The sequence below is a fragment of the Miniopterus schreibersii genome (genome assembly GCF_964146895.1).
Source record: "Miniopterus schreibersii genome assembly, chromosome: 7".
In the NCBI taxonomy this organism is placed as follows: Eukaryota; Metazoa; Chordata; class Mammalia; order Chiroptera; family Miniopteridae; genus Miniopterus; species Miniopterus schreibersii.
Genome location: NC_138108.1, coordinates 58,186,973 through 58,211,434, shown reverse-complemented (window position 1 = coordinate 58,211,434; position 24,462 = coordinate 58,186,973). Strand labels below are relative to the sequence as shown.

Below are 24,462 nucleotides of genomic sequence, written 5' to 3'. Positions count from 1 at the left end.
TATAAAAATGGCAGAAAATGAGAGTTTGCAATCCAGCCTCCTCAGGTCAGGGACAGGCCTGGTGATTTAGAAATCAACAGGAATGGACGCTGAAAGTGAGAAAGAGAATGTGGTTCCTAAGGAAAGTAAATAGTAACAGAAAAGCCCGAGACCAGGGGCAGGCCCTAATCTAGCTGGTAGGGGGAGGGAGAGGAACCAGCAAAGGAAATAGGACACGGCAGGTTGTGGTGGGTGAAGGTTGCTTCTCCCTTGGAAACAGCCAATGCCAGTTCTGTCTGGCGAAGTCAGAAAGGCTGACAGTAGAGAAGGTTGTCGTGTTTGCTGCGTGCATGTCATGGGAACGCACGGAGACATGAGGTGAAGTGCGGGAAGTGTGTCGAGGGGCTGTGTCCTGCTGCTCTGGGCAGCCGCAGGCCCAGGCAGGCAGGAGCCGTGGCCGCCGAGGCTGCCTGCGCGCTGGGGTGTCTCCGAAGCCGGGAGGGGGAACCTCGCCTCGGGTTTCCCAGGAAGACAGATGAATATGTATTATTCTCAGCCCTCTTAGCAGAAGACAACACGAAATCTACGAAACAGATGTCCTTATTGGAGAGGCGACTTCTAACAGAAATGATCGCAGGAAAGGCATGTAAAGTATATAGCAGTGGCAGATCGTAGTACTTTTCCCCTTCGAAATGCACAGATCTGCTGGCCTCTGTGCCTTCACAGAAGCTCGGAGAACAATACAGTGTGTGTGTGTGGGGGGAGGCCTGGGTTCCAGAGTGGGCGGGCACAGAGGCCGAGCCCAGATTGCCTCATGACCTCATTCCCCTGCAGGCACCCTTAATAAACTTTGGCACAGCCCGTAACCTCCTCACCCCCAATTTCCTCCTCACAACCTGCAGTGAGTGCCCCCCCCCCCCCCCCGCTTACCTCACAGGGATGTGGGGAACGTGAATTAGTTTCAAATGGAGAAGTTCTTGGACAGTGAGTCAGGTGGCGCAGTGAGTGTGATCATTCGAGGCTGCATAGCCGTGAGTGTGGTAACTGCCTGCTGCCCAAACCCAGGCCCCAAAGGGTAAATGAAAACCGTTCCACCTCAGAATCAGGGGAATGGACTTTGCAAACTGAATCAATGGGTGAAGTCAACCTTGTTTAAGCATTTATTCAACGATTACTAACCGAGTGTCTCTGCTGTGCGTATGGTATCGGGGTTAATGAGAAGCAGCATGCCCTGAAGGGCAGGCTCTCCTAGCTGCTGAAGTGGAAGGTGATAGCCCAGGACTGTGACTCCGTGGGCCTGAAGTCATCGTTGCCATCAGGGATGTGAGCTGGGCGTCAATTGCAGTGAGCTCCACATCCTGTCCTACTCTGAGTAATAAGCTGGGTCATGGCGCTTCCTCAGTCCCTTCGCTTTCCAGATGCCACCAAATCCCTGAGCTAGCCCTCTCTCTCGGGTGCTCTCCCTGAAGAGAAACTTGGTGTCGGTGAACAAAAAAGGAAGAGAGAAGAGTCCTTCCTGTGGCCTCTCTGACTTCTGTTGCATGCCATAGTTTTAAAAAGTACATTCAAGGTGTGCTTTATTTCAGCACAAGGTAAAAGGGACTATTTTAGGCATTATCACAGAGCACTCTCTGCCAATAAGGAGTTTTATGGTCTGGAAATTGGTACAGAATATGGATGAGATCTCAATGTACATTTCAAGCTGACTTTTTTCTTTCTCCTTTCGGGTGTCCTTGAGTGAGGGTAGCAGGGAGTTGGAACGGGAGGAGGAAAGAAAATTGATTAAGAAAGATGAGTCTGAGTAACCTTAGAAGGTGAAGTAAGGGCTTCTCTGGGCAAACGAGGCTACTGAGAACATTATCCCCATAGGAGGGTTGGGGCTGCAGAAGACGAGAGGTAACCAGAGAACAAGCCGAGGGCAGCTCAGGGGAAGTGTCCTGTAAAAATCCAGTGTTGTTTCATGAAGTACAGGACTCTAGGAGGGAATTTATAGGGCAAAGCACCATTGCATTAGTATGAGATGCCATATTAATGGTTAATAATATTCAGTTTCAATGAATTTATTATAGTTAAATAAACTTAAATCTCTATGCAGATATTTAGAGGTGCTGTGATGCAATAAGAGGGTACAGCCCTGATTATACTAAAGTGTCAGTGGGCTTCGGTGCTATGTTCATAACAGTATGTGTTCTTTTGTTCTCAGCTCTTTTGTGAAGTTTAAGAATCTTGCCTCTCTCTCTCTCTCTCTGCTTGTTAATGATGTTCTTTAGCGATAGGAGCAGAAAAAGCTGAATTTTGGTGGGCTTGTGATATTTTCATTTGATTATAGAATATTCTTCAGCTCGATTTATCTTCTGGTTAATATAGTCATTTTGTTTCTGATGCCTTCATTCTTACCCTGATTGGTTTGTAGCATGAATCCAATTGTTGGTTTCTTATAAACCTAGATGTGCCACTTGCTCTTACACTTTCCTAGTAAGAGGCACTGCTGATTCAGGCCAGCTGGTCCTGGAATAGCCTGCTGTAACAACAAGGCATGATGCTTTGGTCCAGAGTGGCCCTTTCCCTGGTAGCTCTTTCTCAGACTGGATCCAAGGCTCAGGGTCCTGGCAGGAGCCAGATGGCATATTGAGACTGGTGTTATCTGAGAGAATTAGTGAAAGGCTGACTATAATAATGTGGGCTAGATTTAGGAAAACCGATAAGGTAGTACCAGACTCCAGTTAGCAACAGAAAAAGGCCATTTCTATCCTATAGGCATTAAGGACAAGGGAGGAAATGGTCACCAGACACAGGTGATGGTGGCTGTGGAGCTGAGGGAAGTGATGGCAGCCTGGCAGGGGAGTCATCATAAGAATGAATACCTTGGGCTCAGGCTCTTCCCACCCTCTAATCTGCCAGTTCCTGCCATTGGCCAAACCAAACCAGAAGCCAGTGGGAAAGGGAACTCTGTGAGTGATCTTCATAGCTTGGCTTCCCAGGGCACAGAGCAGGGTGGAGAGGGATGGAGGGTGGATCTTGAGGGGCAGTAGGGTTCACTTCCTGTTCGCCTCACTAGGATAGTTTGGGAAGATCACGCGGTTGTAGCATATTGAAGGCCCAACATAGCGTGTGTTGAACAACACATGCAAGCATAGGCTGTCAATGGGCAGACCTCAAGTTGCTGAAAATTGAGTTTTCATAGTTTCCGTACAGTTAACCTAGAATCTCAATGAGCAATCAAAAATGAAAATGGAAATTCTGTTGGTAGGAAAGATGAAAAACTTCTTTCCTAAATTTATTTTTATTGGCAATGCTTGCAAGAGTGTGAGGCATTTAGAGACTCAGCTCATTTCCAAGCGAAGGCTAGGACTTTCTGTGCCCAACCCAGGGCTAAGCAAGGAAGGATAGTCTTATGTCCCCAACCAAACCCCAATTTTTTTTTCAGGGTAGAGACTAACCCATGGGCTGGAGTAGACATAGAAAGGTTTAATGAATGAAAAGTATTAGAACCGAGCCTTCAAAGAAGAGTGGGAAGTACAAGGTAGTGACTCTTGAGAGCACAGAGCCTGTTACTTTTTAAAGCCAACTTTATAAGAACAACAGTGTCATATTTATGGCTATAGACAAAGAATATAGATTTATCAGAAAGCAGATAAAAGAGAGTGCTTTCCTGAAGCCTATTGTTCTCACATACATTCTAGAGTAGTTTTCCTAAACTTGGTCTTCAGAGGAATTTATATTTTTCTTTTATACACATAACTCAAATAACCATAAAATTTGAGAACTGATAATATGTATATTGAATTTCAGTCTTAAATCTAGTCAGATATTGCATGATCTTAATGATATTGGCAGGTATGTAATCCGTAGAGAAACTAAATCTCTGTATTTAGCTTTCTAATTGATTCAATAATTTGACAATAAAAACAGCAGTGGGTAGGGACCTATTATTCATTCCCCTTTAAATTCCACCACTACTCTCTACAAAATAGATATTTAATATCTCTACTTTACTGATCAGGAAAATGAGTCTCAGAGTGATAGAGGGATTGGCTAGAGGTAGTAGATCTAACAAGTGACAGAGTCAGAATTTACACCCAGGCCTGAGTGCCCCCAAAGGCTATTCTTCCTCTATTAGACAAGGCAGCATTTACACTTGACTTGAACTTTGTGGGATTGTGAACCAATGCTTAAATATCATTTTTCATGTTGCAATTAAAACACTACTTAATGCACATAATTTTTTCAGTTTCCTCTGGGAATATGAAATTATGCACATATATATCTTTGTATATGTACATTTCCTTCTCCTCCAAGTAGTAATAGTGACAATTTATACAGCAAGTGACACACTGTAACTGTGTTATATACGCTGAATGCAGAATTTTTTTTTATTAGGATTGCTTTAATAAGCTTGTCAGCTTCCAGAGAGTTCTTTGAATAATCTGTTCTGCATTTTGTGACCGTGGAACAGTCAGCACGCTATTCTTTCGCCAGAGCGTGCAGTTTATGATTGGTTTTTAAATGCCCTCCTCTTTCAAAATGATACCCAGGAACTTGTTCTTTACTTGTGTAATATATTTTTAGATTCAGAATCAAGAATGAAGATGAGCTAGTGGAGGCTCTATGAACAATGGCCAGTGACATAAAACCCTAGGACAGAAGAAAGCTGACAGGACAAATGCATAGTAACAATTCTGCATCTTTAATCTCTCCCAATTGAAAGATAACCATGCGGGTGCTAAAAGCAGCTGACATGATTTGTAATACAGTCTCTTAAACAGAGTTCTAGGGACAATTTACAACCTGGTACATAGCGCTTAAGCAATTCATTTCATATAATATATGTTTGTGTATATGCAGATATACATTTCTACATGTATGTATGTGGATATGCATGTGTATACATATATACATACACGTATGCACACACAACCAAATGAACTTACCGCCTAAGATTTCTTCACTGGTACAGACAATCTGTCATATTAGAATATATACAGAGAGAAACATGTTTTTATGGTCATTTTTCTATGTCAGTTGAGACTAAGTGAAGTCAAAAGTGCTAGCCATTACCTACGCACCTGGTGACCCTGACAGCTCAATTTTCTCAGTTGTTCTGTGTGCCATGTACTGGAGAATGCACGCTGGGGGTGATACACTCCTCCACTCAAGCAGTATGAACAATGGGTCCTTCGCCAGCTGTTGGACATTTCAGCCTAGATCCCTATTATGAGAGCTTTATTGGTTATTAAAAGAAATGAGTTTCGTAAGCAGGCAAGGATATGGGACATTGAAATGCTGCCTTCCGTGCCCAGCCCGTTGCCGCTCGGTGTGTATCTGCGCGCTGGCGCCGGTGGAGTTGCTCGCTAACAGCACCGAACACAGATGTGCCTGCCGCCGTCCTGCAGAACTCTGTCCAGTGAATATGTCTTCCTCTCAAATTTAAAAGCACCCCTTTCCCACAGAGAAGATAATATCTCTCATTTGCCTGCCTGGCAGCGGAACTCTCTCTATTAAATTACCCTTTAAAACGATGCTGTTGGCTTTTTATAAGAAGTGGCCAGATGAAGGGTGCAGGAGCTCTTCGAAGCACCTTTCAGGCACTATCCATGTGTTGTTTGGTGCTCTCTGGATGATAACACACAGGGCCCATTAATTTGAGAGCTAAGTGGCAGAAGAGTTCCCTTTTACTAAATAATGAGGATATGTGTCCCATGTGTGCCTCCTTGGCTGTTAGGAAATGCAGAGCGAAGGGTAACACTGCAAAGGAGCACCGTTCATAGAAGGATTAGGAGCTTGATTCTCCTGTCATCCAGTTTGGGTTTTACCCCATACTCTTGGAGCCTTAATGCATAAGTGACTTGGCATAAGCCTCCTAAAAATCATTTATGGAGCAAACTAGGTAAAAGTTATTCCACCTATGTGAAAGATACTCTCAAGTTTAATCAATTAATGTATTTTTATCAGGTTCCTACCATTTGTCCAAATAGTTTAATAAAACTTCTCAAGACAACCTTGGTTCTTTTTAAGAGGAGTCCAGTTTTGTTTTGTTTTTTAAAACAGGAGTTCAGTTTCCAATTCCTAAACATCTAAGCCTTTAAATCTTGTTCCTGTGGAGTTCTTACCTTGTTAGTCCTTTGGTGTCATGAAAGCCTTCTCAAAAAAGACATAAAATCATTTGACAAAAATACAGCTGAAAAGGTGTTACTTTGGAAGTGTCTTTTAGTTTTTTCTTAAATTTGAACCACATTTAAAAATATGTCTTTAAAGTTGATTAGACTATTTCTTCACCTAAATTACTTACTTATGGACTCTACTAATTTATGATTAGATTTAAAGTCAATCTGCATAATGGAATTATTTTAATATTAGCACTGTTTTAGACATTACCTTTTATCAGGTTGCACGTAGTAAGAAAAACATCTACCTTTAGCACTGCAAAATGGACAGCTGTATGTTTAGAAATTAGATACTCATTTCTGTGAGGTTTCAATGCTGTGCTTGGTAATTTTTTTTTTTAAGTTTGTATTCTTTAAAACAGTACAGCAGGGATCTGAAATGTTATGGAATACTATTTATGACTTTTTATGGCATAAGTGGAATTCTTAATTATTATCCTTCCCTAAAAATCATAGAATATTCATCATCCATTCCCACTTGGTTGCAATAGAGAGAATTTCTGAATCCACTTAGGAAATGAGTGCATAGAATTAGACACTGTTGACCAGATTTGGTCCAGCTTGTAGGGAATGGAGTTGGACAATTATATCCCTTGACTGGATCTTTATTCTCCTGCTCACGGTGTCTGAAGAAGCAGGGAGGGAGGGAAGGATAGGGGGAGCAGGCACTTAACATCTCTTGAACGCCACCTAAGTAAAATGTGCTTTACCTATGTAATTGCACTCAATCCACATAATGACTTAGAAAATTACTTACATGGCTCTAAGTCTCACTTCTCATATTGGCAAATGTGGACGATACTCTTAACTCTGTGATCACCTGATTGGTAAGTGTAGAAACAGAATTTTATTCTGGGCCTGTTGTTTTTCCTCCCCTCAAAGATGATTATAGTAACTCTTGGCAGTCACATCTCACTAAGTGACTCACATTGACATTTGGCTCCAGTTATGGATGAGAGCCAAGGGACTGTGTTTCTGTTTCACACTATTGTATACAAAGTGCTTAGCACAGTACCTGGTGTAAATGCATAACATTGTGGACAAGCTCCATGGAGAGGTTGCGTCGTGATTCTGTTTTCCCTATTGAATTTTGTCGTCCAAATACATGCTATTCTCGAGATTTTGTGTTTTCAGACGGAAATGATGGATTGAACATGAGCTAAATTTCTGTCTCATATTTTTCTTCAGGCACATAGAAATGCTAGATTAAATCTTTAAAATGAAAGAAATTCATGTTTAAACTTAGAGAGGGGAAAGAATTAGCAAGTGACAGACGTCAGTTTCCCTGCAAGTAAAGGAGCTAGAAGTCTCAGCATAAGTTTCAGGAACACACTTCCTGAATTCAATGGGAACCAGTGTCCCCACTGGCCAGTCTCTCCTACCAGCCAGAAACAAGTAGGCCATCCTTGTGGTGGCTGGGAAAGTTTTCTGGTAAATTTCTCCTTTTGAGAGGAGCGCTTTCATGTATTCCACTCAGTAAAATTTTGGCACTGATTTTTAATTTCCTCTTTCCCTTCTATTCTCTTTTCAAGGGAAGCCAGGTCTATTAAAGTTGGTCATGATCGTGTCTCGCTGCGGGATAAGTGATGCTTGAATGTAAGTGTTGATAGGCATGATGGACTTAGTAGACCTGCTTTCTTTAAATTGCTGATTTCATTTGTTTTATTGGCTGTTGAAGGTGGCCTTGTGCTTGCTGACTCATGTTTAGCAATATGCAAGAAATGCCAGTCTTTGCCATCTCTGTTTGGTCTCTTCCTTTCCAACTCTCCTAACTCTATAATTTCTTCATAATCTTGGACACCTTCTTAGTTCCTGTTGTCCATAGTCTTTCTTACTTGTTAAGAAAGGTGCTCCATATATATCATAGCTATTGATGATGGTTCTTCCCCAAAAGTATTTATTCAGTATTAGTTTCTCTGTATGTATAATGATAATTGTCATTAATAAAAGTCAAACTCATTAAGCCAAAAAAAGAACACCTGATGTAGGTCATTTTCCTACCCCCACCCAAAAGTTATGATGTCAAGGATGCACCACTTCCCGAGGCCCAGCCAACTTTCCACGTTTTCCATGAAGTGTAAAATGCCACACACAGCATGAGATGATTACCATGGCTCCAACCTGGGAAATAGTTGTGTTTCTTAACCAAGTGCTGTATAGTTCCTTTACTCTGGGCAGTAGTGGGCCAAACACTCAGGTGGGGTTTCCTAACTTTACAAATCTGGCTACTCGCCATTCCCTGGGATGCCTGAGAGTTCCCCATCCCTGGGGTAGCCCTACAAATGTACCTTGCAGAAATCCCTTCCCTCTCTTGGAGAAAAAAGCACAGTGCATTCTGGAATAAGAATTAATATACTTTCCAAAGAGAGGACTCATAAAATAAATGGAAGATCAGGCCTACTACCTGGGAAAGGTGGATGACAGTAATGAGCTCTGTCTGGGGAGGAATGTTTTGAGTTTGAGTGTGGACCAGATACCTCATGTATATGTGGAACTTCCTTAGTGTCAAAATATGAAAACATCTAAGTTACAGGAAGCTGAATCATAACGGCTGTATTCTGGAACAGCAAGCAGCTGTTATTAACCGTTATGTGGGTCTCAGATTCCTTTGAGATACTTAACCTAGGGGGGAAATATATATAGATGCAAAATTTTGCAAATAATCTTAAGAAACTCATAGGTCACCCCTCCTTTATATGAAGAACTCTGCTTTCTGTGATGGCCCAGGAGAAAGTTCGAGAATGCTTTAGTCTAACTTGTGTTAAAGATTTTATTTTCCCTTCTGGAGCAAAATACAAGCTCTATTATCACCTTGTTCTGCAACAAAGACTGCAATGAGAGCCTACTCAGCAGTCTCCGCAGATAATTTTTAGTTCAGACCCTTCGTGAAATGATTCTAAATGTAAAGCAACTTTCAAATGCTGCAGTTAGTCATTTGCCTTTTCATGATCCTAATGTCTTTTGGTTGTGAAAATAAAACAGTCATGTTAACACAAACCTCTACACTGAAAAATGGATAGAGATAGATACAGGTGCTTGGGGGGAAAGCAGGATCTGGTAACGGACTATAAAGCATGCTCTGGAAAATGAGACATTTTTATTTAGTGTCTCTCTTATTCGACAGGTAAAACCTCTGCAGTTTGAGAGAATTTTGATAGAAAAAGGCTGTGCTGTTTTATTTAAAAGTGGAAATGAAGATACATCTGGTGTCTACAGAAGCAGCATTCCTCTGGTTCACTGCTCACTAGTTTCCAGGCCTAGTAGGTACAATGAGCTGTGTGGAAATGTTCCGAGGGGTTACTATGCCCCAGGCCGTGTGCTGGGACCTGTGCACTTGTGGCTTCTAAACCTCACTCTCCTCAGTTGTATAGTGGTTATGATCATCTATTCCCTCAGTTTTGAGGAGTGGAGAAACCAAAAAACAACTCTAACCCTTGGCTTCATTCTTCATTCAGTTGGTTTTAAGTTGTCTATCATCCGTTCACTTTTTCATTCAGAAAAATTGTGTGGTTTATCTGCATTCTATGTACCTCCATATGCACTACTATTTGCCTTCCTGTATTTCAGGAACTAGAAATAGGGCTAGGAGTTTGGGACCAAGTACTCTCCAGAGACTAAGCATTCTTTGTATTTTTCAAAACTAGATAGTCTCAAATTAAACAGTGTCTTGACTTTGCCAGATCCTCGCCATGGCCTGGAAGTGCCTGTGTGGCCTGGCCCCGCCACTCCCTGACACTGTTCCCCGTCTCAGGGTGCTCTAGGCACACGGGCTGCTTCCTGAATTCCCCCCAACGAGGCACACTTCTTCCCGTCATAGGATCTTGGTTTCTGTTCCCTGACTCTTTGCTTGGACAGTTTCTTCTCATCATTTACTTCACCTGTTCAAATGTCACCTAGCAGAGACACACTGGGCTCACCATATATGTAAAATAGCTCCTTCTATTCACTAACGTATCTCCTTATCATGTCTCCTTCATAGAATTTATGACTATCTGAAATTATGTTTTTTTTCCATATTATTTCCTGACTTCTCCCTCTAAAATGCAGACCGCATGAGAGCAAAGACCTTGCTGGGGATCCAGTGATAAAAATGTGAATTGGGCGTGAAGAATCAGTGATGGCATGTTGAATGAATGAATGAATGAATGGGCTTTGGGTCTCACACCGAGATTACATGAGGAAAACCAGGGGTTCTGACTTGTGATTTCAGATAGTTTAGGGATTTGTTTATAACACTAGTATTTACTTAGTAAGAATTAGAAAAATGTTGAGCACATAGCTAATTAGTTCAAGTGTGCTTAACTAACTTAATTCCTACAACCTTATGAGATAGGCATTATTATTACTTACGTTTTATAGATGCAGAAATTTGGTATAGGGAGATTAAGGAACTTGCATAAGGCTACATAGAAGTAGGTCTTTGAACCAGTGCTCCTTAGTACTTAATAGAAAGTGCTCGATAAATACACCTTTAACATGTGCCCAGCACTCAGCTGAGTGCTTCATCCACATGGTGTCATTCAGTCCTCACTTCTGCACTGAGGTAGGTCCTGTCCCTATGCCTGTTCTACAGATGGGGAAGCTGAGGCTGGGAGAGCTTAAGCAACTTGTCCAAGGTCACATAGTTGCTTAGTGATACAAAAGGGACTTGAATATAGACAATATGAAATCTATGATCTCAGGCATTATCTCCATATTATAAGAACACTTTGGATTGCTCTTGGAACACATTCATTTTGAAGTTTGTGAAGGAAGGATTAGCTTTCTCCCCCAGACTCAAAGGGTCTTCACTGGTATAAAGAAAGGATATCTATTACTTGGCCACAGATTCATAATGAATCCAGAACAGTCCAACTCAGAGAAATGAATAGGAGAAGCAGAATTTGTATCAGTACAACCACTTGTCTGTAAGGTATAAAATAGTTGGCTAAATGTCTCTCTCTTCGGAAAGAGCATGAGAACGGGATTTAGAAATCTAATAACTGTGAAAGATCAGTTTTAGTGTCTGAAATGAACCAGGGTAGAATTATGTACATATTTATATGTCACTAGTTCCGATTCTGTACTGAGCTGAAATGCAGCGTATAAAGTTTAACATTACTGTTTTGTGAAACTTATTAAAGTGTTTTTTGTTTGTTTTTACCCTGAGTACTTCCTTAGGGACTTGGAATGAGATGCTGATGTGGCATCTCATCCAGTTTGTCTAACAATCAGTTCCATGTCCATGAGCAGGAATTTTTAGCCACACATGCAAAACCAGTATACTCACAACACAAGGGCGAAGTCGGGCTATAGAACCCACACATTGTTACGCTGGCTTCAAACAAAATACCCATGTGAAGGGTTATGCCCGTATATGTGGAGATCAAACTTTTTTCTTTGAAAAACTCCCTATACCCACTGAAGCCAGTTGATTCAGCAGGAAAAAGATGAGTTCAGCCAATATTATTGAACTCTAAGATGCCAGCATTTTCACAGAACTAGTATTACAGGTGTTCTTACAAACACAATTCTATGTAATCCTACCTGAGCCTGTGTCTGGTGCTCACAATTCCCCAAGCGTGTGGGCAGGGCGGATGTTATTAAGCCACTTTACAGATGAGGAAATTGAGGTTAATAGCATTTAAAGAGCTTGCCCAAGGCCAGGCAGCTAATAAATAGCAGAGCCAGTACCAAACTCTTTGGACTCTAAGTTACATACTTTTTCTGCGGCCCGCACCTCCCCCTTGTCAAAGAGAACCTGTCAGTGGCACTATTCTATATGCTGAGCATTAATCCTGAAGATTGTCATTCTGTTGGTCTGCGTCTAGAAGGTAGAACCTAGATCTTAAGAAATAATATATTTTACTCAGGGCTTTGAGCATGCCCGTTGTTTGTTGAGTTTCAGCCCTGCCTACTCTAATTCTATGAAAGCAGCAGTATTTATGGGCGAGGACTAACATGATAGGATTTTCAGCAAGTCACACAACTTTTATTGTTTCCTCTAGAACCTTGGGCAGCTTCTCTTTGCACCCAGTGTGACAGGAGCCAGTGGGGGTGGCATTTCACAGTGACTCTTCTTTCTCTTCTCAGTGCCTGTGTGCTCTGGGACCCAGCAGACACTTTATTTCTCAAACGTATTGTCCTTTTACCTACTGTCCTTCCTACTGCTCCAGCTTTTATTGTTTCCTCCAGGTTTTGAAAGTTGCAAAATTTATGGAACGTGTTTACTTACGGAAGGGAATGGACAGATAGGTGGCTCAGCAACTTCAGCTGAACAAGCCTCTGACCTGTGGTTGTTAAGAGATGAGGTGATTCAGCAGAAAGTGAAGTGGGCCCGCCCGAGGCAGTGATGGACCGGGTGCAGCCAGGCCAGAGCTGGCTGCTTGTTCTGGAATCTGAAAGGATGCTGGGTGTCCTGCTAAAGCTCAGCTGTCTAGTGCAAAGGCCTGACCAGTAGAAGGCAGTCATTGCTTAACTTTCATCCCATCAGAAAGAAGGCAGTTCACACACAGGTGCTGGCCCTACAGAATGAGTAGATGGTTGAATATATTTGAATACCAAGCTCTCCAAAGAGAAGCAAAAGGTACTCTTGACGTGTAAAATGCATATAAACTCAACTGGTCTCTCTTTTCATTGTAGATATATGAGCTTTGGACTTTCCCGTACCCAGGGTCAGAATGCTGCCCCTCTGTCCTGCTCTAGCTGTAGCAGTCTTCCAGATCTTTATCTTCTCAGAAAACCGGGCATTTGCCAAGAACATCAACTTCTATAACGTGAGGCCTCCTCTCGACCGTAAGTAGTGGTTACCATCGTAGTTCATGACTGTGGGGTCAAAGTCATCATTTGAAGTCCCTGTTTCCACTGATAGTGACTTTGCCTTTTCTAGAACATTTGGTTTATACCTAGAATAAGACAGGAAGTCTTCACTACTTCTGAAATTCTCTCCCATTTCTGTAAAATGCTTTGGTTTCCTGCTGAAGTGTCAAAAGGGTTCTTGTTTAAAATAATCTTTTGAGCACTGTCTCTAAGAATGGCTTAGCCGAGGAAGTTCAGTGCTCTTTGTTTCTCTCTTCACTGGAGAAGGACATTGGCTGTAGGAAGTTTCTGCATCAATGATATATTCTTTCAATGGCTATTAAACATTTTTAAAAGTTCTCACTGAGGATATGTTATTTTATTTTACTGATTTTTAGAGAGAGAGAGAAACATCGTTGTGAAAGAAAAACATCGATCGATTGCCTCCTGTACATGCCCCTACTGGGGATCAAACTCACAAGCTTTTGGTGTACGGGTCAAGGCTCCAACCGTGTCACCCGGCCAGGGCTCAATGGCCATTAAAAATCTTGAAAACAGATTAGTATTCATGAAATTTGGAAGGAAATACACTTGGATTTTCATTAATATTATGCACAGTTAGGAAAGGCTGTAAAAACTCAAGTTTCCCACTAATTTAAAAATAAACAAATAGTGTATATTATCTATAGGATAATATATATTTACATATTTTATATACATATATGTATGTGTATATGTGCTTGTATACATATATCATTTCCCTGCCTTTCTCCCTCTTCAGACAAGTAAGACTTCTCTGATATACTTTATTAGAGAGAGGTTGTTACAGATAGAAATTGTTTGGCAGACATGTGAATGCCTGTGGTTCCCACACCTGGAAGAATATCAGAGTCATGATAAACGCCTTTAAAACTACACATTCCCGGGTCCCTTCTCCAGAGATTCAGTAGTCAGGAGGGTGGGATACAAGTTGTTTTTCTTTTTTTCCCCTCCCTCTTCTTTTAAAAAAGCTTCCCTGATACTAGGATACACAGCCAGGTTTGGGAACCGCAGTCTTTGTACTGCTCCCCAGTGAAGCCTGTATCATTATTGATCTTCACTTTGTACTTCCTTTATTATTTAGGACATTCAGAGCATGTGTGTGTGCGCGCTTGTGTGTGTCCACATATATGCCACATACACACATATACACACGTATACCACACACACCTTGACCTATCATTTATTATACACTTCTAAACTGGTAACAATTGTATACTGATAGCTTAATGGTAAGCACAGACATAGTTCTCATAAAACCTAAATTATTGGCAAATTTCAAACTTAAGACTAATACAATTTTATGATGAGAAAAAACATTTAATGAAAGAAAGATCTACTTTAATTAAAAATATATATTTAAAATAAACGAACAAACAAAATTGAAGCAGACTCATAGACACAGAGAGTGGACTGGTGGTTGCCAGAGGGGAGGGGGGACTGGGTAAAAGAGGTGAGGGGATTCCTAAGTACAAATTAGTAGTTACAGATTAGTCATGGGGATGTAAAGTACAGCATAGGGAACACAGTCAATAATATATAATAACTGTATGATGCCAGGTGGGTACTGGAAATATCTGGGGGGACACTCTGTAAAGTATATGACTGTCTAACCACTGTGCTGTACACCTGAAACAAATACAAGATAATGTTGGAAGTAAACTAATTGAAAATTATGTATATATGTATATATATTTATTTTAAAGAAGTATAAATTGCTAGTTATAAAAATAGTTACAGGGATGTAAAATACAGCACAGGAATTATAGTCAATAATATTGTAATTAAAGACATATGGTGTCAGATGGGTACTAGACTTAACAGGGTGATCATAAGTTAATAAATGTCTAATCACTATGTTGTACATCTAAAACTAATATAATATTGTATGTCAACAATAACTCAAAACTAATTTTTTTAAAAAAGAGAAAAACATAATGTTTGCTCATTATAGAAAATTCCAAAGAGACAGGAAATGTATAGAAGAAAATAAAATTTATTTATAATCTCAAGATTCAGAGTGAGCTTTTCTTTATATTTTGAAATATTTCCTTCCACTGTTTCCTCTATGTATGTATTTAAACATGTGAGGTACTGAGATCACACAAATTTAATTTTACAGCAGTTTTCTGCCATTACACTACATTTTGAATAATTTTCCATGTTTTTGAAAGTATTTTAATGCCTTTTACATTCAATTTTTTAAAAATCATATGGTGGTCTGTAGTTTATTTAACCAATTTCCCAATAATTACCCACACACGCTTGCATATGCACACACACACACACACAATGACAAGCAAGCTAAATGTTAATGCTGCATTAAAAACCTTTATAAATGCATTTTTCGTTTTATTTGGCTAATGACCTTAGAATAGATGCTTGGAGTTAGAATTACTAAATTTAAAAGGTTGCACCATTTTGTACTTTAACTATTTACCCACCAGCATTAAGTATTAGTATTTTTAGATTAAAATTTTTTTTTCCAATTATAGTTGACATGCAATATTATATTGATTTCTAGTGTACAACATAGTGAACAGACAGTTATGTAACTTATGAAGTGATCACCCTAGTAAGTCTAGTACCCATCTGACATCGCACATAGTTATTATAATGTTACTCACTATATTCCCTATGCTGTACTTTACATCCCTGTGCCTTTTTATAACTAGCAATTTGTACTTTTTAACCCTTTCACTATTTTTACCAAAGTATTAGTATTTTTGAAACTACTGATTTAAGGTGAGAATGGATTTCATTATTTTTTTACCTACCTAATTTACTTTCATACATAGACAAAACTGAAATGTATTTGTAATACTTAATTTCACCTCCTCTGAACTTTAACTTTGGTATTTTGCTCTTGTTTTTTGCAACAATATTTATGCTCCCCTGTATCTGCAATACCCACTTCTTTCTAATTATCATCCCAACCTGTGGTCAGGTAACCAGTATGGTTTGGGTTTCACTTGGATCTTTGTTTCATTTTCAAAAAAATGGAAGAATTGAAAGTTTTATGCGGGGCTTTATCCACTGGCCTATGGAAAAATGTCAAGTTCATTGTATTTTTTTACTTTTTGTCCGTTAAAATAACAAGATAAAGGTTTTTTTAAAAAAAAGCATAAAGACAAAAAAAAAAAAAAAAAAGAGAGAGAGAGGGAGAACATACTAGTTGCTCTCCAACCAGACTGCCAGCATCTCCTAATTCCTCCTTTCCATAACATCCTGGCCTTAGCATAAGGGCCTGAGAATTACTGTGATTCTTATATTAAATTTTACATTCCTAGTTAAGGTCTAATATGCTAATTGATATATATCAAATGAGATTGTTTGATTGAGGTTAAATGTAGCTATAACGGAAGCACATGTAGATGGAACCCAGCATGATTTGATGTGCCAGGGACTCTACTAGATATTTTCCTTGCCACCTGCTGTTTAATCTTCAGTTACTATTATTACACATATTATTATTGCTTTGAATTTAAAAATCATACAACTAATTAGTGGAAAGGGTAGAGTTCAAGCTCAGGTTAATCTGACTCCAGTTCTTTTCAGGGGCAAAACCGTATCAAATTACTGGCTCCAGTGCTCCTGCCACACTTACCCATCCCCTCAACGCTCACTATTCCCAAGTTATAAACTGAACAGAACAACACCATGAATATTTCAGAGTGGCTTGTAGAATGATTTTTATTACTCTATAGTAGATATTCATACATGAAATATTTAAAGAAAAGGGAATAAAGACATTGCCCCAAAGTCTGGCAGTTAAGTCTAGCTCCCTAGACACAGAAATTCTAAGGATGATGGCTTGTAAATTTTATTTGATCTAATAAAAGTTGCTAATTTTGTGTCATATTTGGTGTTAAAAATTTTTGTCTTTTCACTGTGCATTTTTCTTTAAAGCTACACCATTTCCAAACAGCTTCAAGTGTTTTACCTGTGAAAATGCAGGAGATAATTATAACTGCAATCGATGGGCAGAAGACAAATGGTGTCCACCAAGTAAGTGTGCTGCATTTGGAAGACTCCTTTGGGATCACACCTCATCGAGGTGTCTCTGGACAAACCAACAAGCTGGTGATGTTCTATAGAAATCAGATATTTCTTTTAAGAGACCATCCTGACATCAGACTACTCTGAGAATACTTGGAAACTGATGGTGTAGCCTCAATTTGTAGTTGTGTGTTTCCTGAGGAAGGATTTCTTAAATAGTACTTACCTGGGAGAAAAAATAGACCACAGTGTTGACCAAGGCATTCTAAGAATTTCAGAAATGCTTGATGATATCTCCAGAAAAGTCATACTTACTGGCTAAAGCAAAAGAAAAGTTTTGTACTCTTGAGATACATTGATGCTTGGGAAACTCTTTCATTCATTTGACAAACATTAGAGTATATTTTTAGTTTGTTTAGTTCACTGATATATCCCTAGTTTTATCCAGTGCCTTGCCCATATTACGCACGCAGTAAATATTTGTTGACAGAATAAATGGATGCCTTTGGTTAGGCAGTCCAGGAAATCTCCTCTGAGGAATGTACATTTGAAAGAAGACCTGAATGACCAAGCAAGCCACATGGAGATATGTAGGAATAGCGTGGTAATAAGGGGGAACAGCAAATGCAAGGGCTACCAGAGGAAAGATTTAGCCTCTGCAGTGAACAGGGAGAAGGCTGGCCAGTGAAGCTTAGTGGGAGATGGGGAGAGAATGCCATGGAGGTAAGGACCAGACATGCAGGACCTTCTTTTTCTGATAAAAAGTTTGAATTTTATTGTAAATGTCATGGGAAGCCTGTTGGGGGTTTTAAACTACGGAATATAAATGCTAGTTGTGTTCTAAAATATTGCTCTTTGATATGTGGAGAAAGGATGGTTGGGGATAAGAGTAGAAGGGGACACCAAGTAGGGTCTTTTATTATCTTCTGGCAGAGATGGTGACTTGAACTGAGGTGGTGGCTTGGAGGGGGAGTAAAGTTGAATGACTTGGTATCTACTAATATGGAGGTAAAGCAGACAGGATGTCTGATGGATGATTTGGAATCCAGGAAATACAGCTATAAGGAGATAAGACTTCGGATTTTAGAAGTACCATTTTTTAGGGTTTCAGATGTAAAAGACCAAGAAAAACAAACAAACATGCTCTTCCAGAGTTAGAGATTACTAGTTTTTGTCTACTCTTCCCTTGAATCTTTTGGAAATTTTTGTATCACATTATATGTAGCGGTGAAATAGCCTTACCTCCAGATAAAGCCAGTGTGTGGAGCCAATACAGAGTACACACTAAAGACCTTTACTGGGCTTGAGAATCTTATGCCATAAATTAGTACAGTGGTTGTGACATCTACTCGGACAGTATTTTTCATTATTTCTTTTCAAGAATAATTAATTACCAAAATAATTTTTCTTGTGGTTCTTTTACATTGCTGTAGAACAATTAACCTTAAATTGTGTGTGTGCTTGCGAGTGCATGCACACACATGAGTGTACACATTTGGGGACTTGTTTCCACATTTTTTATAGAAATTTATCTCAATTATTACAAAGTTTTTGAGGATGGCTGATGCCTCTCTTTGCTACCTTATTTCACAGGGCGTTATTATTTTTTAACTATTTGCTTTAAATTCTCCTGAAAACTGGGCGGTACGGGTTGGAACAGTAATAAATTGGGACATTGATGTCCATCCCCTTGTGCCTTAACTCATTGGAAAATGTTTTTCTTTATTCTTTTGAATGGTACCTAGACAGTTCCTACTAGGTCTGTGTATAATGTTCCAATTTGTCATTAATTAATCAAAGCCAGCTTAATAGGATCATGCACGGGTATTTCTGGGCTTTAGAATTTTATGTGTTGAAACATGTGAACAAAAGGGGGAAGCTGTCGCTTTCCACCACCAAGGATCCATCAGCGATGTAAGGGGGAAGACAGTCAGCTCTTGACCTCCCCCTGGGTGGGAGAGCGACACGGGCTGACATGCCTGCCAGCACATTGACTGTGCGCCCGTCAAGCCCCCAGCATACTAACAGCCTGCAATTCTCACTGAGGGTATAATCTCTCATTTTCAGTTTGCCATTATTTAGGGAAGCATCACCAACCATTTCTTGGGGCCCACAGGCCTGCAGCTATTGCTCTTTGTCCTTTCAGGTTTCCTTTCCACCTCACAGCTTTATTTCTGTGGTCTGTTAGTGTTGTTAAAAGAGGTTCTCTGTGGAACAGGGTATGACAAGAATGACATTTCTTATTTTATTTACTCTGGCTTTTATTCTGACTTTCTAGGGCTGCTTTAGCATGCGTGACACTTTAAATGAACACATGCAGCTACCAGTTTTCAATTCTTCTTTGTTTGGAGTAGAGTTTCAATGTCTTGCCAAAGCATGTGGTGGTTCCCTTTCCTCCTGATGCCAGAAGCCAGCTACTCTTGGAGGGCATGTTACAGCACCATCTAGTTGAATATTAAGTATACTGAGAGGCAGAATAGTATCTGCTTAAGAGCACAAACCTTGGAAAACTGCCTCAGTTAAAATCCTACCTCCCACCACTTTCTACCTGTGTGACTGTGGACAAGAAACTGTGCTTCAGGTTGTTGTTTTCTTTAAATCTGTAATATGAGGATATTAATATGCCTTATCTTAAGAATTATTATAAGGATTGAATAATTGAATACATGTAAGAAGAGTACCTGGCTGGTGGTGCCCATTTAATATGTGTGTACAATTGTTATTATTAGTTAAATCTTACAACAATGCTGTCAAAATGTCAAGGCACTTATTATCATAATTTTACTAAAAAGAAAATTAACCTAAAGCAATGTACATATTCAGTGCAATCCATATCAAAATTCCAATGGCATTTTCACAGAAATAGAACCAAAAAGTCTTCACATTTATGTGGAACCACAAAAGACCCCAAGTAGCCAAAACAATTCTGAGAACAAAGAACAAAGCCAGAGGTATCACACTCCCTGATTGCAAACTGTACTAGAAATCTGTAGTAATCAAAACAGGGTAGTATTGACAGAAAAACGGACATACGGACCAACGGAACAGAATTGAGAGCCTAGAAATAAACCCTTCCATATGTGGGCAAATAATTTATGATGGAGACAAGGATATACAATGGAGAATGCAAAGTTTCTTCAATGAACAGTTGGGGAGACTGGACAGCCATTTGCAAAAGAATGAAACTAGACCATGTCTTACACCAAATACAAAAGTGAACTCAAAATGGATTAAAGATTTGAATGTAAGACATGAGACAATAAAATCTATAGAAGAAAAACTAAGCTTCTGGACATTGGTCTTACTGGTGTTTTTGCCTATTTGACTCCAAAGGCAGGAGTAAAAAAGCAAAAATAAATGAATGGGACTATATCAAATTAAAAAGCTTTTGCACAGCATAGGAAACCATCAGCAAAACAAAAAGGCAACCAACCAGATGGGAGAAGATATTTGCAAATGATACTTCCTATAAGGGATTAATATTCAAAATATAGAAAGAACTCAAACAACAACCAAAAACAATCCAATTTTAAAATGGGCAGAGGACCTGGACAGACACTTCTCCCAAGAAGACATACAAATGGCCAACAGATATGTGGAAAGATGCTCAGCTTCACTAGCTGTTAGGGAAATGCAAATCAAAACTACAATGAGGTACCACCTCATGCCTGTCAGAATGGCTCTTATCAACAAGACAGGTAATAGCAAGTATCCAAGAGGCAGTAAAGAAAAAGGAGCCCTCATTTACTGCTGGAGGGAATGTAAACTGGTACAGCCATTGTGGAAAACACTATGGGAGCTCCTCAAAAAACTAAGACTGGAGCTACCACATGAGCCATCAGTTCCTCTTTTGGGTATTTATCTGAAGAATATGGAAACACTAATTTGTAAAGATATAGTTAAAGCTATAAGGATAACTCCATGTAGAAATGAGTTAGCTATAAAGAGGGGGAAGGGGACAGAGAAAGAAGCAGTTAAAGAAGAAGAGAGAAATAGAAATACTTTGAATAAGGAAGGTGGTCTTGACGTGCACTTTGAAGCACCTGCCTTTCATTCCTCATGGCCTATTAATGTGTCAAATGTTGAATAATGCAACAAGAAGGGTTCTGATCCACTGCATTTTGAATTCACATTTTTCATTTTATTTTAGAGTCATAGGACATGTGCTTCAGAGAGAGAGAGATGAGGCAGAGACAGAGATACTGACACTTTCATATGAAATGGGCAAACCTGTGGTTTTGATGAAAAGCTTGTCCGATTTTTTCTTAGCTTCAGCCGGCTCCAAAGGATAGGTGCCTGTTTCTATTCATTTTCAAAATACATGTGTGCTTCATAAGTGAATGCTTTTAAAAAAATACCACCTAAAAACTCCAGAGTTCTCTGTCATTGTATTTCTTGTCTAGAAACCTAAGGGTCATCCTGAATGTTAGTCATTTCTGGACTGTTGAATTTCTCCTTTGCAATGTGCAAAATGAAGTTGCCTTTTCTTGTCTTCCTGCCTAGATACCCAGTACTGTTTGACAGTTCATCACTTCACCAGTCATGGAAGAAGTACATCCATCACCAAAAAGTGTGCCTCCAGAAGTGAATGCCATTCTGTTGGCTGCCAGCACAGCCGAGATTCTGAACATACAGTAAGGAGTGTGTGTGTGTGTGAGTGTGTGTGTGTGTGTAAGTTGCTGTCCTAAGGTTTCTTGCTAGTGATGGTTAGTGATATGTCCTGGAGGTGCAGGAAGGATAAGTAATATGTTGAACATGTTTATATTGGGAGAAAAGACTCCTTTATAGTGATGCAATGGAGGCCAAAGAGAAGTTGAAGACTTTCTGTTCTTCAACAAAACATAATAGTACTAGAAGCGAATGATAGTTCCCAGACTCCAGGGCTAGACCCTAGACCTTGGACTTGGGATGACTCATCCGAAGTCAGGTCTGGAAGCTCAAGAATAAACCATCCATGAGAGAATGACACGTACTACAAAGGTCACCTATTTTGTTTATGGCCAGAAATTCCAAGAACCCTGCCCAGGGAAGCTGGCAGGTGGAAAGAGGAAAACGGTGGCACCTTTTACTAAGGAAACCTCGCCTACTACCTCTGCTTAGATGAGGAAGGGAGAGTCTGAAAGATTAACCTCAGTTAAATATGATGAACTAGAGATACATTTTAGAGCAATAGAGCTCTCTGATTTTCTCATTCTAGATGAGCATTTTCCTCTTTTATGTCTGGAATCCTGAAATGTTTGAGAAAAAATTCACTTGAGAGTATGTTAATTTCACGAGAGTTTAGAGCTTATTTTAGCCTCTGTGTACAGAAAGTGGTTCTGACACAGGGGCTTCTAGCTCTGGCTGCATGGGAGAATCTCCTGGGGAGCTTTTATAAGCCGTGGTGGTGGTGGTAGGGGGCATCCCAGACCAACTGAAACAGAACCTCAGGGTGGGGTCCCAGGCACCAGGATCTTTTTTTTTTTTTTTAAGTTCCCCAAGGAGATTCTGATGTGCAGCCTAGGTTAAAAACCACTGATAAAGATACTTAAGAGTGACTGCCTTTATCTTCCCTAGCCATCCTGGAAGCCTCAATGAATGGCTAGGGTTATCAGGGTGAGGCATTTTACCAGGTATTATGGCAGGTGATGGCTTCCCCTGCAAACACCTGTGCTACCAGGGAGCAAGCATTTTTCATCACTCAGCATCCATAATTAGCAAGCCATTGCTGTTGTAATGATAGTAATCAGGTGTTAGTACAATAGAGAGTCATTATTATCCCCTAACAAGTAGTACTGAGGAAGAAAATCAATGAGCAGTCCACGATGTTCCTAGCTTTTATTTTTGTCTCAGTGTTTTTCCTTACAAGCATTTAGAAGATTTGTTGACTCAATCAAACAAGTCTCATTCAGTTTCCCTTCCTCTTCTTTCCCTTGCTTATGCTTGGGTTGATATAGATAAATCACAGTTAAAAAGGAGATTCTCCAGATAGTCCTTACTTTCAGGTCAGTGGAGGGAAGGCTACCCAAGGGCCTGGGTGACTCATAGGCTGGATAACACCCTTTCATTCTGGCTGTCCTCAGATAGAGCTCAAGAAGCTGTTTTGTTTAGTTTAGTTTGTTTCGCCCTCCCCTCTTTTTCTGACTATTCGTTCTCTTTCCCCTCCCCCTTCCTTTTGTAACAGGAGTGCAGGTCTTGCTGCGAAGGAATGATCTGCAACGTGGAATTACCCACCAACCACACGAATGCGGTCTTCGCTGTAGTGCACGCCCAGAGAACGTCTGGGAGCAGCGCCCGCACGCTCTGCCTGCCCCTGCTTGCCTGGGTCTCCTTGCTGCCGTGGATCTGATGCCACCATTCTGAGGCGAGGCAGAGACCAGCCCTCTTTAGCACGGACTAAAAACTGTGTAAACAGTGAACTGAGCGAACCCTGGTCTTGCAGTTGGTAAAGAGTACACGTTGGACTCCAAAGCAGAAGACAGTTGTTTGCGTCACTAAAATGCTCCTGCCTGAGGCCCTGGGCTTGAGGAAGGGAATTTGGCCCAGAATGAGGGCATTAGCTGTCTTCCAGGCTTCCTGGTCAAAGAGGCTGCATTTTGTTACTTTTGCAGGGACGATCCTGCCAGCATCCACAACGGGCAGCTTGTAGTAGCCTATATTGTCCCAGCCAGACCAGGCCTTTAGCTGAAAGGACTCCTTGACCTCATTGACCCCCTTCAGAGGCTGCTGGGTCAGATCCTCTCTTTCTGTGATTAGCTCACAGTGTTTCTAGGAAGTCTAACCCTTCCCCCGATGAGAAAGCAATTTCCCTGACAATGTGTAGTCCATGGGAAAGGCAAGTATAGGAGAAAAACTCCTACTTGAACTACTATGAAACCCATTTGCTAATTGTGGGGGAGGGGGAAAATAAAGCTTTTAAATTATACAGTGTAAAATGCATGCTGTGTGTTTCTTGACTAATAGGAAGATCTCCGATTTACCTGTGTCATAAAGGAGGTCACTGAAGTTATGTTTTCCAGGCACCCTGGGGGTATTTTCTGGCCGAAATGTAAAAGTTCATGCCAAAGAGACTTAGTATTTTCTTTTTGGGGGAGTATACTTCTTAGGATGCAAAATTCGTGAATTAAGAATGTCAGGAAACCTCCCCGATCAAGGAGGATGATACCTTATCACATGATGAACCCTCAGGAATAGCAGATTAAAGTTAGAGAACCTGGCAGGACCCCCCCTCTTCCTCACACAGTCAACTTCCCTCTGAATGGCAGGCCACCAAGAGAACCTTTCTAAAGACATCCTAAAAACATTTTGTCCCCTTATCTCCTTCTCTTTCTATATCTGTCTCAGAATTTCAAAAGAACACCTTTTTATTCTTTTTATCCTGATTTCCTGCCTTTACACTTTGGGGTGATCTTTAAACACTGCCCTTCTATGTATAGTGATTACCTAATGGAGTCTTTGTTTGTTTTGTTGTTGTTTTAAAAATACTTATTTTTAATTTTTTTGTAATTCATAAAAATGAACAGTA

At 40.2% G+C, this 24,462-nt stretch overlaps 1 protein-coding gene across 15 annotated transcripts in view; it reads left to right on the top strand.

Moving 5' to 3' along the window:
• LYPD6B (LY6/PLAUR domain containing 6B) overlaps positions 1-23,862 on the top strand; it is a 153,093-nt gene extending 129,231 nt beyond the window's left edge. For 14 of the 15 annotated variants that reach the window (XM_081142465.1, XM_081142476.1, XM_081142471.1 and 11 more), the window contains 4 exons: positions 12,765-12,917; positions 16,869-16,967; positions 21,462-21,592; positions 23,122-23,862. In XM_081142465.1, the coding sequence (XP_080998591.1) occupies positions 12,803-12,917; positions 16,869-16,967; positions 21,462-21,592; positions 23,122-23,286 (510 nt within the window). In that variant the 5' untranslated portion in view covers positions 12,765-12,802 and the 3' untranslated portion in view covers positions 23,287-23,862. The remainder of the gene's footprint in view (positions 1-12,764; positions 12,918-16,868; positions 16,968-21,461; positions 21,593-23,121) is intronic. The other variant, XM_081142470.1, reaches the window with a different exon arrangement.
• The last annotated feature ends 600 nt before the right edge of the window (positions 23,863-24,462 follow it).